Source organism: Nyctereutes procyonoides, unplaced genomic scaffold (assembly GCF_905146905.1).
Source record: "Nyctereutes procyonoides isolate TBG_1078 unplaced genomic scaffold, NYPRO_anot_genome, whole genome shotgun sequence".
Classification (NCBI taxonomy): domain Eukaryota; kingdom Metazoa; phylum Chordata; class Mammalia; order Carnivora; family Canidae; genus Nyctereutes; species Nyctereutes procyonoides.
Window position 1 is genome coordinate 23,472,178 of NW_026575122.1, and position 20,035 is coordinate 23,492,212.

General features: G+C 42.2%; 1 protein-coding gene across 1 annotated transcript in view; it reads left to right on the plus strand.

Annotated features, from left to right (window-relative positions):
• Positions 1-20,035, plus strand: part of GNPTAB (N-acetylglucosamine-1-phosphate transferase subunits alpha and beta) — a 66,452-nt gene that overhangs the window by 29,128 nt on the left and 17,289 nt on the right. The window contains exons 3-11 of the mRNA XM_055336239.1: positions 647-766; positions 1,821-1,862; positions 4,260-4,465; positions 8,663-8,727; positions 8,931-9,065; positions 15,720-15,881; positions 16,513-16,692; positions 16,901-17,071; positions 18,940-19,063. Coding sequence (XP_055192214.1) covers positions 647-766; positions 1,821-1,862; positions 4,260-4,465; positions 8,663-8,727; positions 8,931-9,065; positions 15,720-15,881; positions 16,513-16,692; positions 16,901-17,071; positions 18,940-19,063 — 1,205 coding nt within the window. The remainder of the gene's footprint in view (positions 1-646; positions 767-1,820; positions 1,863-4,259; positions 4,466-8,662; positions 8,728-8,930; positions 9,066-15,719; positions 15,882-16,512; positions 16,693-16,900; positions 17,072-18,939; positions 19,064-20,035) is intronic.

The following is a 20,035-nucleotide window of genomic DNA, read 5'->3' on the forward strand; positions in this document are numbered from 1 at the left end:
GGAAGGCTGCAGCATTAAGGAGGGCTGGATCTTCTTTCTGGACTTAGTTTTGGTAATTTTGTTTAGCTTCTCCTTTCTTTTTTTTTTTTTTTTAAGATTTTATTTATTTATTCATGAGAGACACAGGCAGAGACACAGGCAGAGGGAGAAGCAGGTTCCCTGCGGGGAGCCCAACGCTGGACTCAATCCTAGGACACCAGGATCACACCCTGAGTTGAAGGCAGACGCTCAACCACTGAGCCACCCAGGCGCTCCTAGCCTTTCATTTCTTTTCTAGGTTTGGCTGCATGTGCCTTGCAGCATCCTGTTTGCTGAGTGTACGTGTACGAGTGTAAACTGAGCTTCCAAGACCTCCTGACAATCCTAAAAGCAGAACTATGGCAGCCTCTTTTCAGGGTGCTTGTGGGGAGGAAATGGTGCAGACCTGCATAAAGATCTGCATGTATCTTGCAGAGAAAGTTCTCAACAAATAGTCTCCCATTGCCAATTAGAAAACATGGAATTCTCTGATATGGTTGGCTGGTTGGATTACCTTTTCATTGATTTTTTTTTTCATAACCTTGGAGTTCGAACCCTGTTATACTCTTATTCCCAAATACTGGCAAAAAGCATGTAAGTAAGCTGGAGGACTTGTGATTTGCCTTAGGCTCTGTCTGCCCATGCCAATCGATGTGGTTTATACCTGGGTGAATGGCACAGATCTTGAACTACTGAAGGAACTACAGCAAGTCAGAGAACAGATGCAGGAGGAGCAGAAAGCAATGAGGTAAAACTGATGTTTAAAAAAAGAATACACACAGTTCTGTGAGTGCAAGTAACAGTGCATTTCAGATGGGTGGGGTGATGTTCACAGTGCTCTCCCAACAAAAATCTGCAACTCAAATTTGTGCTGTTAGAAGATGTTGTCAGTCATGTGTCTGACCCTTGTTTCTTGGTGCCCGAGGAGAATTTAGCCACTTTAGTGACACCCTGGCCTCCCTTGGTTAGATGGCCATTTATGACCAAGCCCCTCTAGGGATGCCTTGCTCTCGAGGTCCCTAAAGGCAAAGGGGCCTCCCAAGAGAGCCCTTGTCCCAGGTGTAATAGCTCCATGAAACAAGGTGTTTGTTATGCAACGTAGCCTCATGGTAAGGCCCATTATTCCCTTGAAAAATAAAGCAGGCCTACAGACTTGATTTTTTTCCCATTTGATAAAGACATTAGAAAATACAGTCCCTTTATCCTTTTCAATATAAAATCATATAATATAGAATTAGAATCATTGCTAATTTTTTTATATATGGAATTTTGATCATTTTATTTATTTTATCTGAGAAAGGTACAGTGCCTTGAATGAAGAACTGTTGGAGCTAGGGATCTGACTGATGTAACTTCCTCTCGGATTCCTTAGCAGTGTTTGTTGAGAATTTCTCCCTTCATTTCTTTGTAAATGTTATGGGTGCTCCCCATTGCAGGTCACCAACCAAGTTATATAAGCAGCAAATTGTCTCTTTCTTTGTCTTAGAGAATATGATTCCTTCCCAGTGCATGAAAATGACTTTGGCGGCCTGGTACCATGTTTTCCTAGTAAAATGTAAAAGCTTATGTTTTAAGTCAATTTATTTTGGTCACTGTGGGAAGTATGTGATGATAATAACTGTTGAGCATATTTCATTGAAACTTTAAATTTATTATGCATCTTAAATGTAAGCATTATATTTCCTAACCTACTGGTTAGTTCCAGGGGAGTAACCAAGAAAATCAATGCTGCAGTTACTTGTTCACGTTTAGGGCTGGTGCTAGCCCATGCATATGTAATAAAATATATTTGCTTTTGTTAGAGAAATCCTTGGGAAGAACACAACGGAACCAACTAAGAAGAGGTAAGTGTTTTGAATCTCCTCTCAGGAATCAAAGTTTAAATACTGAAGTAAAACTTCCAGGTTCTCACTTGGTTTTGTTGGATACACAGTATCTTGTATTTATTGTTCCTCTTCAGTCAGTACTTCATCAGCTAGTTTTTGAAGTGAGAACTCTTACTCAGGTTGTATTTAACCAAAGCTTTACTGTTCCTGATGTGTTAGGCTTCTGGACAGTAAGGTTTTTCTTCCCTGTTGTTTTTATTAATCTGTCTTGGTATTCTGTTCTTTTGGTCCTCTTAATGTATGACTTACACCCAGTGTTTCCAATTCTTGAATTTATATCCACCATTCAGTAGTGTGTTTATTATATATTTCCTTATCTTTAGAAAGCTGTCATAGTTGGGTGTCTTGTATTTAAAGACTTGGGAAGGGGGTTTAGCCCAGTGCCAAGAATCCGATGTACCTATTGCAATTTAAACCATAACTGACTCTGATAGGCCCTTCCAACAAGACTGCCTCACTGACTAGTGGAAGTCTCTGCTAACTGTACTCCCCCACTTAGCCATTAGACATAAAAGAGTTATTTTATAGAAATGAACCTGAGGAATTTTGAGATCTGGAAGTGCCTTCTAGATCATTTCTTTATGTTATATATGTTTACTTATAAATATACTACTGTTAATATTATTTTTATTTATTTTTAACTTTTATACTGTTATTCTTAAATAACATAAATACAATTTTAAATTATTCAAAGTAGTGATGCCATGTTGCAGAAAGGTTGAGAGGACAAGTGAAAAGAACAGGCTCATAAGCAGCGCCCGGGAGGCTCAGTTGGTTAAATGTCTGCCTTTAACTCAGGTCATGATCTACCTAGGTCCTGGGATGGAGCCCCACATTTGGCTCCCTCTCCCTCTACCTGCCACAACCCCTGCTTGTGCTCTCTCTCTCTCTGCCAAATAAAATCTTAAAAAAAAAAAAACAAAAAAGCAAAAGCAAAAAAAAAAAAAAAAAAACAGTCACATAATTCTATGGCCTCATTCAACAGCTGTTATTTTATTATTCGCTTTTCATGCATGTATTTCTAGTTGTAATTTATAATCTATGTGCAATTTTATATCCCTTTAAGATTTTATATAATGTACACATCTCTGTTGATAAATTATCTTCATGCTTTTTCTCAGTTCTAATAGTTGTATAATATTCCATAAAGTAACTGTTCTGTAATTTACTAAATGTTGGGCACCTCTGTATTTTCACTGTTGTAAAAATTTTGTGATCTTATATTTGGATCTACCATATTTTCTGTGTGTGGGTTTGTTTTTCCTGTTTTGTTTCTCTTCTACAACTTGGACTAGATTCCTGGAAGTAAACTACTGAGGAAGAAGCATATGTATAAGTTTTTATGGGTCTGAAGAAGGACACAACCACATGCCCTAAAATTGCTTCTCCAGAGAAGAAATGAGGAACACTCATCTGCAGTGACACCAGCAGTGTTCCAGAGGAATAGGTGTACTGTGCTTACACTAACCTTGAGTCCATTTTTTGAGGGATACTAATTTAGTAAACAAAATGTGTTACCCCATTGTTTTCTTTTGCATTTCTTTTTTTCCTTTTAGATTCTATTTATTTTTTATGACAGAGAATGAGCAGTGGTGAGGTTTAGAGAGAGACAGAAGCAGACTCCCCTGCTGAGCAGGAAGACCTATGTGGGGCTCGATCCGGGACCTGGGGATCATGACCTGAGCCGAAGGCAGACGCTTAACCAACTGAGCCACCCAGGCGCCCCTTCTTTTGCATGTCTTTAAATATTAGTGAGGTTGGACAATATTATATATTGTTTAACTAGGCCTAGGTCCCACTTTGTGAATTCTCCAGCCGTGTTTTGTCCATTGTTTATGTAGGTAATATGTTTATTCTAGGTATTCCTTATGTTTAGATAGAAATACCTCATGCATTCATCTTAGAACCTTGTCACATTTGCTTTGGTTTACATCAGTGTTGTATCTTTCCATTGTATTTAATTGTGAATTGGTAAATTGTATCTGGTAGGATCATGCTCTGCTAAACAGAATTTACTCACTTCCTACTCTGCCTAATGATAGGCTTCACTGGAATTATGAAAAATCTTTAAAATGGTAGGAATGAAACACTTAATTTCTTGTGCATCTTTGAGTTAGTAAATTTTGGTGGCAATCATTAATACGAATTTGAAAGTGCTTTCTTAAGGACTCTACTTGTTTCGTAATTTTATATCATATTGGCTATCTTTTTATATTCTTGAGATAAGATTCCTTATTAAATATGATTTTTATTGTATATAGAAAATTATCTAAAAAATTTAGTAATACCAACAAGCTTTTCAATGTTGATTAATTTTTCAAGAACACTTGTGACCATGTTGGTGTCCCTTTCCAGTGAGAAGCAGTTGGAATGTTTGCTGACACACTGCATCAAGGTGCCAATGCTTGTCCTGGACCCAGCTCTGCCAGCCAACATCACACTGAAGGACCTGCCCTCTCTTTATCCATCTTTTCATTCTGCCAGTGACATATTCAACGTTGCAAAACCAAAAAACCCTTCCACTAATGTCTCAGTTGTTGTTTTCGACAGTGCTAAGAATGGTAAGATTGCCTATGGGTATTTTAAAATCATGTCATCATTGGTTGTTTGAATAACCAAATTCTGAATGGAGCAGACATGATTCAGTTTTAAACAAGTACCTGATAAACTAAAAAATTAAAAAGAGAAGCAAAAGAGCTGCCACTGTATTTCAGCCCTAACTTCAGAAAGGAGTTGCATTTGTCATACTCTTACATACTATACTCGCCTTTCTGTGCTATGGCCAGGACCTTGATTTTGGTATGTCCGTTTACCTTATTCTATTGACTCTGAGTTATTGTGGAGACTTATATTAGTATTATTATTTTTTACCATATAACTCTTCAGCAAGGTTGTTTTCTACAATTTGAACAGAACATACCTGGAACATTCTTACTTTATATTCTGAAACATCTGATTTTACAGTTTATTTGGTCAGATAATAGAATAGAAACTGTAATTTCTGGCATAGAACAAACCTGCATGTAGAGATCCCATCTCCCACTTGGCCCCTGCGCTGTTGAACCCATGGCCTGTGTCTCTTCTGGCCTTTGTCTCTCATGCTTCCTCTGCCCTGAGCCTCTGGCCTTAGAGGCTGTGTGTGTTTCACTTGTGTAAAATGAAAACTGTCATGTTTCCTTTACAACATTGAGTCCTGTTCTGAAGTTCCCGTTTTTTCAGTGCCATCCCTCCCAGCTTAAATCTTTGGAAGTATCTTGGATGTGTTCTTACTTTTTACCTTCATCACTAATAGATTAACCTCACTCTATTACATGCTTTTGTTTTTTGCATACAAGTCTCTCTCCTTGCTCATCTCACTTCGTCTGCACCAGACTGAATTCGTTCACACAGGCTCCAGTAATCACCACCTAGCTGCTCTTTCTGCCTGTGAAGTTCCTCTCCAGTCTGTCTGGCACATGATCTAAACAAATCAGAAAGCTTTGGTTTTGTTGGTTCACTTCCCTTTTGAAGACAGCAATACAGTAGTGTGTATTTGTTTTCCCCATGGATAGAAATTCCTCTTTCTGGTGTTCAGGACGCAGCCTTGCTTTTGCCGTTTGTTCCCCACATCTCTGTCCTCCAGGATCTCCTTGAGGCTGCCAGTGTCTTCACACATGTGGTGCTACCCACTTGGTCCTCTTCCTCTCTCAGCCCACGGCCTGTTCATTCTGGCCCCACCTCAAGTTCTGTCTCCATGAAGATCCTGATGGTACATTCACAGTGATTCTAATTGTCTGTACTTTTCTGTATCCCTATAGTATTTGTAACCTGACTCACAACTTAGTTTTGTTCTGTTTTTGTCTATAATTTTTAGAGTGGGGGAGGGGCAGAGAGAGAATCTCAAGCAGACTCCCTGCTGAATGTGGAACCTGATGCACAGCTTGATCTCACAACCCTGAGATCATGACCTCAGCCAAAACCAAGAGTCAGATGCTTAACTGATTGTGCCACTCAGGTGCCCCCCAACTTAGTTTTTGATTATGCAGGAGTTAATGGTGTTATCATCTAATTTTTTTTTAAAGATTTTATTCATTTGAGAGAGAGGGAGGGTGTGTGTCCACCATTGCGGGGAGGGGTAGAGGGAGAAGGAGAAGCAGGCTCCCTGCTGAGCAGGGAGCCCAATGTGGGGCTCCATTCCAGGACCCCGAGATCATGACCTGAGCTGAAGTCAGATGCCCAGTGACTGAACCACCCAGGCGCCCCCTCATCTAATTTCTTAATCAAGCAGAGACCTTTATCCCTCATGAATGTGTGTTCTGAATAGTGTCTAACTAATATCGTGCTATCTTCTTGGTTCTTAATTGGTTACTTGTAATTTAAAAGAAAATTGTAATCTTTCTAAGTATAGATACTGCCCCCTTTATACTATAGATTTGTTTCTGAATTATTTTGTGTAACGTTTTTTGTATTTAAGTTATAATTTATATAGGGATAGTGAAGGGATAACCCTTGACAAGTTATAACAAATTACCTTGGTTTCTTGTTTGGCTAAATATAGCTTCATTTTTTAAATTAGTTAAGGTGCTCTGATAATGCTTTACCTGAAGAGAAAAAGGAATGACATTATGTTAAGAATTATCACTCGATTGTAACATCTATGGAGAGAATCTTGGATTTTTCCTCTGCTGATTTTATAACATAGTAAAGACTTAAGAGGCTGTCAGTTTTGATATAAATAATAATCTGTATTAAACTATAGTCTTCGAAACATTGTTTTTGAATTCTCACTTGGGTTTCTGTGTACCTGCCCTACTTACCCATTTATGTAGTAAAGGTTTGTTGAGCCTCTGCTCTGTGTTGGTTGTTATTTCAGGTAACAGGAAAGCAAAGCAGAGAACAACAAAAATGACACATTCCTGCCTTCACAGAGCTTACATTTCTAGTGGGCCACAGATTCCCTTCATCCTCCTCAGTCATCTAGATTAGGGATTGCCAAATTCTTTCTTAAAGGACCAGATAATAAATATTTTAGGCTTTGTGGGTCAGGAGGCCACATGGAGGATATTATGTAGGTATTTTATATAACTATTTAACATTTAGCTGTTTTAATATGTCAAACTGTTCTTAGCTTGAGGCCATACTATACCTGGCCATGGCTAACTTTTGGCCATGGAATGCCAGCCCCTGATCTTGATGAAACATTGGTATCTACATTCAATACTCCATTTCTCTCATTTAACCTCTTTCCAGTTAATCATCAAGGTCTGTTGATTTTTTTTTCTCCTCTGAAATGTGTCATTTCTGCCCCTTCGATGACTCTGCCACTGCTCATAGTGAGGCTCTATCACGTGGACTGTGCTTCACAGTCACACCGTCCAGCCCTGCAGCCTGGGCCTGGATTTCCTCAGCAAAGTGGAAACTGACCTTCACAAGGAATTATGAAGTGCTTCCCTACAGCTTTCTGACACTGGTTAAATTTGTACCCGTTGGGATCTTCCAGAACTAATATAATTTCTTTCCCATGTGACATTTCTTCTCACTCCTTTTAGCCTTCTCTTGGGGTCTCTCTGTCCTAGTTTGTTCTTCTCACAATGAGCTTTGGTTTCCACTGCTTTTATTTATTATTTATCTTTGAATATTTATTTGAGGGAGAGTGTGCACACACATGTGCACATGGCAGGGGGGCAGAGGGAGAGAGAGAGAGTCTCAAACAGACCCTATACCCAGCACGGAGCCTGATGTGGGGCTCCATGTCACCACCCCAAAATCACAACCTGAGCTGAAACCAGCAATCAAACACTTTCAACTGATGGCACCACCGAGGCACCTGTAGTTTCTGTTAAAGTGTCAGCTAGACGACCGCATTGTTCTCAGGTGGTTTGTCTGCCAAGAGAGCGGGACTGTCCCTAAAGCGTTATGGAATGTGTACCCTGTGCCAGGTAGTGATCCCAGTGCTGAGGAAGCAGCGATGCGGACATGGACTGAGTCTCTGCCCCCATTGAGTTCACGCCTTGGCAGAGGGAGACAAGAACTACAACATACAAGTACAGTATATAGTTTGTGGAACACAAGTAGTGTAGAGAAGGGAAGGGAGTTGAAGGGAAGTGGGGTTATAGGGGCAGACTCACCAAGAAAGTGACTTGGTAGTGAAAACTCAAGGAAGGTGAGCAGGCCAGCAACATGGACACACAGGGAAGGAGCAGACCGGCCAGTGCAAAATCCCTGAGGCAAGAATGTGTCTGGCCTGTTTGAAAAAGAGCCCACACATGCTGCAAGCTTCCCTCCATCCAAAACTTAGTTCTTCCAAAACACTGATAGATTGTTGAACAAGACAAAATCTACAGCAGACCCCTAAACCCTCCTGGTAGGTTGACAGCAGCTTTATGATTTTGTTTTTCTATCAGAATTGGTTACAGTCCGCCAATGTGGAGACCTCGACCACATCTGTTATATCCATGAGGATGACAGGAGATGTCAGTGGTCAGCTTGCTGAGATGATGTGCAGATAGATAGATACACCACATCTATTGGGATTCTATGGTAGTGGACCCGATCTCTACTTCAGTACTGTAAAATTTAGCATTTAATCATATACTGGTGTTACATCATCTCCCTTTTGTTGGATGGGGGGTTAATTTTGTCTCCCCCAACTACTTGCTTTTGAGACCAGGTATTGAACTGCTACAACAGCTCTCAGAATGCTTTGGAGTGTCCTGGCAGATGTCATATACTTAAGTATTCATTAAAAAGATGCTTGCTTATTGTATTCTTTATTGTAGTTGAAGATGCCCAGAGTGGAATGTTGAAAGGAAACAGCAAACAGACAGTTTGGAGAGGCTACTTGGTATGTTATTTTAAATTAATTGTATTTATACAATAGGTTAGGATAAAAGTATATAAGTAATAAAGCTGTTTTACCTCGAGAGGCTTTTTAAATGTGCACTTTCTTCTAAGCCAACCTTACAAGAATTAATGATTTAAGTAATTTTAACATTCTGATTTTTTTACAATGCGGAGAGTGAGTTGTAGTTTCATCTCTCATTTCAGACCACAGATAAAGAAGTTCCTGGGTTAGTGCTGATGCAGGATTTGGCTTTCCTAAGTGGATTTCCACTGTCATTCAAGGAAACAAATCAACTAAAAACAAAATTGCCAGAAAATCTTTCTTCTAAAATAAAACTGGTAAGAGCACAGGACACAGCAATGAGGATGGCACACGTCATTGAATGCATGACCCTTCTCTGTGGTCCATTTCGCTGTAGCATACAGGACAGTCATGAGCAAAGACGATCCCTGTTCTGCCCCAGTGTTGTCATGAAGATGGTCAAGATGGCCCTGGATAGAACATCCTTACTCTTTTTATTTATTATTTGGGCAAAAATTTCAGAGCCTTATTTGGTTTGCCGGTTTCCCAGACAGACACATGATTTCATTTAGTTAATAAATGAGCTCCTACTATGTGTCAGGGGCTGTCGCACCTGCTGAGAAGATAGCAGTGGACCGAACAGACAAAAGCCCTGATGGCATGTAGGGTGGAAGGAGATGGAAGCACACAAAGAGGGAGGGAGTGGTCCTACATGCAGTAAAGATACAGGCTGCAACCTGGGTGTTTGTTAGGAGCCTCCCCCACAAAGGAGTATGCTTCAGATATCTGCAATGTTTGATAATGTGAATCCTACTCATAAATAGGGATTCCTACCTATTAACTCCTCACATTTTGTTGCCATTTGTTAGAGTTGACTCTGGAGGCTGCCTTGACACATGTCTTTTCCTTAACATTTACTGTCTTCAGGCCCTTTGGCCTATTGTATGGGTGGAAGTTCTTCTCTTTGACTTTTTGTCAAGACGCCCATGGTTCTGTCAGAAACATTCCAAGTTGTAAAACGTGAATGCTTTTCTCTTAGAACAAAAAGGGATAAAATCCTGGGCTCAAAATTTTTTAGGGTCTGGTTTTCTTGATTTTACAAGGAAATGTCCTTTAAATTCTGCCACAGTGTTCAGGTTCCTGTTGGTGTCCTGTAACATTGTGGAGGAGGAAGGATGGGGAACGGAGGGGCGGGGGGGGGGGCGGTTGGCGGACAGCAGTGCTTGGCCATTTCTTACTTTAGTTCCTGTCTTGACCATGTTTTTATACCCTGCCTTCCCCCCAAAGTCCCCTTTATCTTGTTTCTTTCCATCAATGTTTCACTGTTTTAAGCTTCACTGTGTGACCTTTTGTGATGGTAATATGAGTGACATTTATATTCTTTCTTTTTTTTCCATATTTTTCCAAGTTCTTTTTATGGTACTTGGAAATCTGGTTGTGTACAGCTAGATTGTGGTTGAATTATTTATATTTAGTTATTTAATAGATATTCTTCCTTCCTCTAAGGAAGAGGAATTGAAAAAATGTGACATATAACTCTAAATTTAAGGTCTATAACACGTTACTTCAAACACATTAATGGCTAGTAATATGACTGCCATCGCAGCAGTATTTATCATGTCACACAATTACAGCACAGTAGTATCTATACTCGTTATATGGTGCATTCCATCTCTGTGGCTTACATGCTACTCATTGCAAAGTCTGTGTTTTTAAAACATCAGTCTTATTCTCCAATCCCCATCCCCTGGTAAATACCATTTTACTTTATGGTTTTTATAAGTTTGACCTTTCTGGATTCCACACGTAAGTGATAAATAGTATTTATCTTTCTCTGTCTGACTTAGCTCACTTAGCATCATATGCTAAGCGTAAGATCCATTTGTGTTGTAGCAAATGATAGGATATCCTCCTTTCTCACGGCTGAATAATATTCCGTTGCGTACATATACTACAGCTTTTTTGTCTGTTCATCCGTTGTTGGGCATTTAGGTTGTTTCCATGTCTTGGTTGTCATGAATGATGCTGCAGTAAACATGGGAGTGCAGCCATTACTTTGAAATCCTATTTTTATTTCCTTTCAACATATACTCAGAAGTGGAATTGCTGGATCGTATAGTAGATTTACTTTTAATTTTTTGAGGACCCTCCATATTGTTGTCCATAGTGGCCAGACCAGTTTGCATCCCCACCAGCTTGTACAAGAGTTCCATTTTCTCCACAGCCATTGGTTATTTAGCTTCTTACTTTGAAGCTATTGGCTCTGGAATCACAGGCCTGTGTATCCATACCTCGTTGACTAAAACTGCTCATGCAGAAAGAATAACATTCTTGGATCTGTTCCAACTATAATGTGTTTTTAGAGGAAAGAAGGTGTATGACACATCTCCATTCTCCAGTCAGGTTTGACGGCTCTCTGCTTGCTGCGGCTGCTCACCAGTGCCAACTGCTTTTGGCGCGTCCACCAGTGCATGGGTGTGTGCTGCCGAAGAATGCCAGTCCACACAGTGGTTGACCCTCCAGCAAACTGTTCTGGGTGGTGTGGAGTGTGTGGGGGGTGGGTAGGTCGAGGTGGGGGGGGTAGTAACTTGATTTGGACAGGGAGCACCAGCAGGCTGTGCTCACAACAACACCGCCTGTCTTGTTCCTTCACTGGGCTGCAGGTTTATTTGGATCCCCAGACTTACCTTTGTGGAGGCCCGCACCTCCCTAGAGGGTCGAGCTAATTCCTGTAACGTTCATTGCAGGTCATTTTCATGATGCCAACACCTGCATCGACTTCAGGGATTAGAACTGGTGGTTTTTGGAGGCTAGAGAGAAAATGAGAAGCGGAAGGACAGAAGGAATGTGTCAGCACATGAGGCTAATTCAAGTGATCATCTGTCTGTGGGTTCCTCTTCTGGTTTTATTATGACTACCCTGAGAATGAAGTTCCCGCCACTGGATTCCCAGCCTGTTCAAGTGTGAGCTCCTAGATGTCTGCTGCTCTATACCAGTGACTGTGTGAAGGATCACTGAGTGAATAAAGCATTGAGATAATTAGGGGGCATGATCACTTCCACTTAAGTGTTGTAAGAACACCGGGGCCTTGGTGTCTTGGTGCAAGAAAGGCTTTGCAGAACAGAAGGCGTTTTCGCAGGGCCCCAAACATGGCAGCTGTTCTCCCAGCACAGAAGAGGGTGGGAGAGACCATTCCAACAAGAGGGAGCAGCCTGAGCAAAGGGCTTCCAGAAACCCAGGCAGCTGTTCCTGGAGGACAGGAGCGAGGCAGAGATTTTGCTGATGCTGAGATCGGGAAAAGAGATTGAGGCCAGATTGAGAAAAGACCTTCTGTGGGGAAGCCTGGAGGCAGGGGGCATCCTGGGTGGGAGCACTTAACCCATATCTAGGGAACATAGTGGGTAGAGAGTAAGCAGGATGAGGCTGGGTGGAAAGCCAGTTCAGCCACTGCGGCCATAGCCCAGCAAGGTGTACAGGTTTGGCAGGTACCTTGGCAGTGGTGCCAGCAATGAGAATAGGTTCCAGGAACATCTGTGAGAAGTCCTCAGCATGACCCGTGACTTACTGGCTGTTGGTGGGATGGAAGGAGGAATGCAAGGGGAAGTTGGTGTTACTAGTGAAGGTGGAAGTGATGGCCTTCACCACATTCAGAGCCTCAGTGGGAGAAGCAGGGTTTTGGGGAAGGAAGCCCAGAGATCAGTTCGGGTATTATGTTAGAGGTGCTTTGGTGCACATGGAAGGGAAGGTCCGTTGGACGCTGGACTTCAGGACCTGAACGGGCAGGAGTGTTTTGCCCTCTCCCCCCACCCTCCCCACCCCACCCTGCCGCAGGGTCCTCCAAGAGGCCTTGTCCTTGGCCTGTGGCTCCAAGGCACTCGGTGCTCAGTTCTGTCCTGGATGCCCTGCCCAGCGTAGGCAGCCCAGCACAGACGCTGCCGTGTACCTCTGGTGATTACCCTGGGGCCTGGCACTGTAACTCAACAGCCACCATGTCTTGTGTCCTGGAACATGAAGGTAGATGTCTGCGCACTATGATTATTTTAGGAAGTCATTTTGGGTTTTAGTACTAAGATCATATATATACTAAACTTTGCATTTATCATTCTGTTTAGGGCAAAACCAGAATCCCCTCAGTGCCCAGGAGGGGAAGTAGGGGTTGAAAATAGTTTCATTTGCAAAATAATAGATTTGAATTCATAAAAACGTTTCTGTGGACTATAGTCTTACAAATCAAAGTCTTCTATTGAAAGCTTTCTGGTTTGAGCTGATTAATAACCATTTCATTTATCTGTAGAATTTTTGTTTGTGATGGACACAGAATTCACCTTTTGGGAAATCATATGATGTATTTATTGGTCTTTATTTACAGGTCACTCGAAATCATTCTGTATTTTCAGACATTTTCATTTGTTTTTTGATTTTTGTTTTTGCTCACTTCTTCTTTAACTATATGTTAGAGCACATGGAATAATCTCCCCAAAGCTCTCAAGCCCATTCTCACATTTGGTTTAATTGAATACTACTGGTTGCTGTGTATGCGCAAGAGCAGAGCAGTAGCTTGTCCTCCAGCTACACAGAAACACATTTGGAGGCAGTATTGTGCACATGTGAAGCATTCAGGTCGCAGCATAAGCTCATATAAGGTGAGCTATCAGGGGGAGTCATACAGCCTTCCAGGTGGGATCCTGAGGCAGGAAGGTCTGTGGATCCAAGACATGGGGACATCTTCAGAGAGAGAAAGAGGCTGATCAGGTCGTCTGTTCTGGCAGGAAGGATAGCACTGGGGGGTGGGAGCACCTTCCTGTCCTGCCTGAACATGGTGGCCTGAGACCTCTGTTGAGGGCACGTTCACGGTAACAGTAAATTATCATAATAACTGTTTTTGTGTGCCCTTTCCCAATTCCCCTGAAACCATCTCAAGCACCTGCTCTTTTAAAGTATGGTACCCTTTGTGTTGGTTTTATTCCTACAATAGACACTTCAGTAGATTAAACTGATGTAAGTTTTAGAAAACTCTTGAGTTACTAAATTACTGGAATGAGTCTGTCTTCAGTTGTGTTCATTGGCATGTGTTTTCCCTCACCCTGTGCTACCGCATATGGCTGTTCCAGTCCGTCACCCTAGATGATGCTCTAGTAACAAACACCCGAAATCTCTGACCGAAAAAGAGCAAACCTTTATTTCTCAGTCATGGTGCAGGTCTGCTGTAGGCCTGCAGCGGGTGGGTGTATGAGTTGCTCTCTCTTTGAGAAACTTATAATTTAAAGAATCCAGGGAGGCTTATAATTCCATGTAGGAAGCTACATATGGAAGCAGTTGCTGGCAGCTGCCCAAGTAAGAGCTCCTGCCCTGGGCTCTTAGTACCCCCTTTCTCCTTCCCACCCTCTCTAGGCACCAGAAACTGTGGTGTGCAGGGTGAGGGTGCCACCTGGTGGCTAGCAGGACATACGTGCCCCCCCCCCTCGTGTCACCACGCACAACTTGGTGGATGATGGTGGCAGGAAAGCTTTTCCAACATATAAATATTCCCTTAAGCTCTTGACTTTTCAGTTCTCGAGTCAGGAAAATGTCTATTAAATTTCAAAAGTTTTGCAGATGAAAAGCAATTTGGATAGAAGAGGTTAAGATATAAAGGTATTTGCCCCATAAAATTTAAGTTAAATTAGGGTATCCAAATACTATATTTATAAACATTTAGTGATTTTTAGATTTCAGGGAGCCCTTGGGGGTGCTGTGGGGGCCACTAAGGGAGGGAGGGAGCAGGGGAGGCCAGGGCAGGCAGCGAGACTAGCCAGAGGAAAGTGTGTCTGCCCTGCCTCCTCACCTGCCTCCCTAGTTCTGAAGCAGGGTGGTGACAGCAGTGAGAGGTGACCCTCAGTGGGTACTTGGTATATGCCAGGCACTGTCAGGGGGAGAGGGTAATGAGGCAGGAAGACAATCCACACCTGAGCAACCCACACGCCCACATGCACTTTGTGGTAAGAAGGGGACAGACATAAATGCAATTCTGACTTGAATCTCTTATCTTGGACATAGATAAACACAGGAAAACTCCAAAAGATGAGCTAAATATAGTCCTGTAGCATATATGAGAGCTCAGAATGAGCCCATAATAATTTGCATTTGCTCTGTCTTATAAATTAAGAAACTGGCCTTGTTAGGAGATTCAGTTCAGCCGAAGGGTTTCATTTTCCTAGATGAGTAGTTTTCAATCATCTCTCCCACCTTTTTAAGCGCTGAAAGCCTCTTTTCATAGGAAATTGAATGATACAGAGTTAGAACACGAACCAGATCAAGGGCAGTGTAGACTCTGCTGATGGTGGAAGTATGGTGATGTTTGTGCTCATCTGAGACTGATGATTTCTTTGAAGGCTTTGCCTCAAAAGGTGCTTTTCCTGTGGAAGTCCTTGAGGCAGCCCTGTCCAAAAATGTTCCTCTTAGGCAGGGGAAGGGGGGGTGTTGGGGTAGGAGTGGTGGTGGTGGGGCACAAAAGTTCTTTGGAGTCCCTGCGAGCAGGCTTGCTGCCTACCAGTCCCAGCAAAGTTACACTGCAGGGTTTCCCCATGAGCAGACTGGTGATATTCTAGAACAAAGGTCACAGTTGGTGACCACTTGTATTTTGTTTGAAAGCAGGACAACTGAAAACACCTGAGCCAGCACTGAAAATGGGGAGACTTCACAGAATATTTGGGGATCTGGCTGCACCTGTTGGTACTTGTAACAGCTGCAGCTTTTGGATGGGGCTGGAGATGACCAATGTGCCACAACTCCACGACCCCCTGGTCTCTAACATTCATCTGGGAAAATGTCTGGCCTGTCACGTCTTCTTTTGGTGATTGTAGGCTTGCTAGTTCATAGTTTATAGACTATACACTATATACATTGAGAGATGAAAGGTCACACTGGGAACTTAGAGGTGTCTCCTCTTTGAGGCTCCATCTTTCAACACATAACCCTTGTGTTATTTACAGTTACAGCTGTACTCAGAGGCCAGTGTAGCCCTTCTAAAACTGAATAACCCCAAAGAGTTCCAAGAACTGAACAAGCAGACTAAGAAGAACATGACCATCGATGGAAAAGAACTGACTCTAAGTCCTGCATATTTATTATGGGACCTGAGTGCCATCAGTCAGGTAAGGGTGCATTTTTTCTTTTTTTTTTTTAAAGATTTATTTATTTATTTATTTATTTATTTATTTATTTATTTATTTATTTATTTATCAGAGAGAGAGAGAGAGAGAGACAGGAGGAGGGAGAAGCAGGCTCCATGCAGGGAGCCCAATGGGGGACTCGATCCCGGGACTCCAGGATCACGCCCTGGGCCAAAGGCAGGGGCTAAAACGCTGAGCCACCCAGGGATCCCCGGGTGCATTCTTTCTAAGCCTGGATTGGGGGTCTACATTGTTGAAGATTTATAAGTCATTACATTAGGAGGAGGAAGAGAACTTACAGAGAGCGGAGTTGACTGGAACTTTTCTAATTTTCCAGTCATTGCCATTGATTAACATTAACTGACATGACCTAGAATCAGATCCAAGAACCTTCTCTTTAAAAAGGCACAACAGAAATGTTGGGTATTTATGTCATTTTAAAGATACCGAGTATTGAATTTTTTGTAATGTTTGGATGTAGGACTTGGTCTTCAGAAGTTGGCCAGAGCACCCTGAGAGCAGATCGTGTGGGTGGGGGACAGCCAGGAGGAAGGAAGGGCATGATTTACTTGGTGTGTGTTTTACATCCTCATGTGTGTAATGTTCCTCTCAGTCTAAGCAGGACGAAGATGTTTCTGCCAGCCGCTTTGAAGATAATGAAGAACTGAGATATTCACTGCGATCCATTGAGAGGCATGCTCCCTGGGTTCGGAATATTTTCATTGTCACCAACGGGCAGATTCCATCTTGGCTGAACCTTGATAATCCCCGCGTGACGATAGTCACACACCAGGTCCATGACTTTCCATGTATCACAGGGCTTGGTTTCCTTGTCTGTCCTTCACCCACCCCTCACTTCATTCCCGTCTTCCTCACCCTCCCCACCTCCATCCCCTTCAATTCTTCTACCCTTCTCCATTCCTTCCTTCCAAAAACCAAAACCAAAATGAAATAATTCTCATGCACTTTGTTTCTCTCTTGCCTTTGTTGTTGTTTAAAAGGATGTTTTTCGAAATTTGAGCCACTTGCCTACCTTTAGCTCACCTGCCATTGAAAGTCATATTCATCGCATTGAAGGGCTGTCCCAGAAGTTTATTTATCTGAATGATGATGTCATGTTTGGGAAGGATGTGTGGCCAGATGATTTTTATAGTCACTCCAAAGGTCAGAAGGTGAGTGCCTAAGAAGAAAGGATGCCTAGCTTCAAAGTCACTTAGAAATTATAAACAGTAGATCAGGAAATCAGTATGCATACTAACATACATAGTTTTGGTCAAATAAGTTATTTGGTCAAATAATAATTTTTGAGCGCTAAGCTCAGGAGTGTTAACAATGTGGGAGAAAAAAACTCCCTGATAGTTCTTTGCTTCCCTATAGTGTCAGACACCCAGAACCCAGCTTCTAAATTTTCTACTTCACCATGAAATACAAAATCATGGTTAGAACATTTGGCAAAATTGCCAATATAGACAGAAAAAAAAAAAAGCTCAACTGACCTCTCGCTCTGAAACCAATAATACATTTTATGTTAATAACTGAATTTAAGTAAAATTTAAACAAAAACAAAAAAACAGAGTTAGGTCAATTTTCTGCTTACAGACATGGATGAAATTTTGCCTCAGGCAGCGATTTCACTCTGGCTTTGGGAGGCATGACGGAGAGCGGTTATGAGCACAGATGAGGAGCCAGCAGTTGAGGATCATCCTGGGCAGTGACTTGATGTGCGTTTCCTGTCTGCTTAGCGGGGAAACTAGAACATCCCTGTGGCTGTTGGGAGGAGTCGGGGAAGGGCTGGAGACTTACACCAGGAACTTTTATGTTACACACCTGTGCACCTGGAAATGCTAATTGCACAGAGCTGCTTTCCCGTTGCCATTCCTGCCGCCCCAGTGTGCCCACTCTCTCTTTTCCGTGTTTGTTCACCTCCTCTGTGTCTGAAGGGCTACCACGTGGAGCTGTGTCCTGGCAGGGCAGACGCACAAAATCAGTGACCAGGGATGGTGACGTTGTGCTGGCAGATGTGCCCTGGGAGGGAAGGCCTGGGGGCCCAGGAGGGTGAAATCAGATAGGGCTAGAGAGGTTTCCCTATGAACTGAAGTGAACTCTGAAGAACAGGTAAGAGTTAAGTAGATGAAGACAGACATTCCAAAGAGATGGGAGCATGCAGAGGCATGGAGTCCATTTTTTTTAAATGGATTTAATTTGAAAAGTAACCACACACCACATCACTCATTTTGAAAGCAGGCGGGTTCACGACTCAGAACACTGTGCTAGTAATCTATCACAGGACTGTATGCACAGGGATAAGGATATTGAGAGTTCATCTGCTGCCTTCTCAGCCTTGATGCAAGTTCACGGGTAAATACGTTCAGGAATTCATGACAGTTGTCACAAAAGCGATGACATGTGTGGTATACTTGATACCTGCTGTGTCGTGCTTTTGTCCTCACCTTTAAGTCTGATGTGTTGCTGTTTTATTTCAGGATAGATAATAAGACCAGGTTGTAATAAACAAATGTGTGAGTTGATAACTGAGTAAATGTGCTCAGTAACAAATCATCAACAGAGCAGGACTTTGTAAACTACTACAGGTGCCCACACGCTCAGTGTGAAGTAGGCCACATGGATGCAGACTGTCAGCCCAGGGAGAATCGTGACCTTTTCTGGAGGCTCAATTGCTTTTCTTTCTTCTTTCTTTCTTTCTTTCTTTCTTTCTTTCTTTCTTTCTTTCTTCCTTCCTTCCTTCCTTCCTTCCTTCCTTCCTTCTTTTCTTTTTCTTTCTTTTCTTTCTTTCTTTCTTTCTTTCTTTCTTTCTTTCTTTCTTTCTTTCTTTCTTTCTTTCTTTCTTTCTTTCTTCTTTTCTTCTTTCTTTCTTTCTTTTTCTTTTTCTTTTTCCTTTCCTTCTTTCCTCTTTCTTTCCTCTTTCTCTCTCTCCTCTCTCTCTCTTCTTCTTTCTTTCTTTCTTTCTTTCTTTTTTAAAGGAATCCTAATTTGAGATTAAAAAGCGTCCATTTTATTTTCTCTGTGGCTTTGTCATTAGGTTTATTTGACATGGCCTGTGCCAAACTGTGCTGAGGGCTGCCCGGGTTCCTGGGTCAAAGACGGCTATTGTGACAAGGCTTGTAATAATTCCGCCTGTGATTGGGATGGCGGAGACTGCTCTGGTAAGGCTGTGCTTGTGTGTAATCTGTTCATGTTTACAGACTGTTTTTCATTCTTAATCATCACTGAATACGTATAGTGACTTAAGCATTCTTCATGTATGCAAACAACATATAGAGTAATCTGCAGATTGTGGAGTAATGACTAGTATCCCCGTGTAGCTCATGTTTTTCATATTCTCCCTTGTTGAGGGCATATTCCCAAGCCGGACCTGAAGTTGAAAATGCCTTCTATTATTCAAAATATGAAAAATCAAGAATATCTTTAATTATGGAAACTCAAGAGCCAGACTCACTCTAACTGGTTCTTTAAGGAGCTCACAGCTGGTGACTTTCAGCAGCAGCTTGCTGTCAGCGAGCAACTATGGAGAAATAGAGATCTTATCTCTCTCTTACACGGTTATATCTGCATTTGTTGATAATACCATGTTTTTACATTTACCGATTGCCTTTCAGCTTATAAAGTATTTACATTTATACAGCATCCATTATCCACCTGAGTTTCTTTTTTTTTAAATTTTTTTTATTTATTTACGATAGTCATACAGAGAGAGAGAGAGAGGCAGAGACACAGGCAGAGGGAGAAGCAGGCTCCATGCACCGGGAGCCCAACATGGGATTCGATCCCGGGTCTCCAGGATCGCGCCCTGGGCCAAAGGCAGGCGCCAAACCGCTGCGCCACCCAGGGATCCTCCACCTGAGTTTCTTAGTTACCCAGGGAAGAGAGGGTGTGCACAGACACTGTTGTCCTCATATTCCATATACAGAGACAGATGTGAAACAGTGCTGAGGATTGGAGGAAACCAAACTTTAGGCTGTGTTCTGTCTAATACACTCATGAAAAATGTGAGCAGCCACAGTTGAAAACAGAGATGTGCTAAGAAGATCCGTGCAGTCCGGAGACCTCAGGTGAACACTTGGTGATGAGGTTGGCAGCCCACGTTAGGATGTGTGGCACTGCTGACAGCCTTCAGA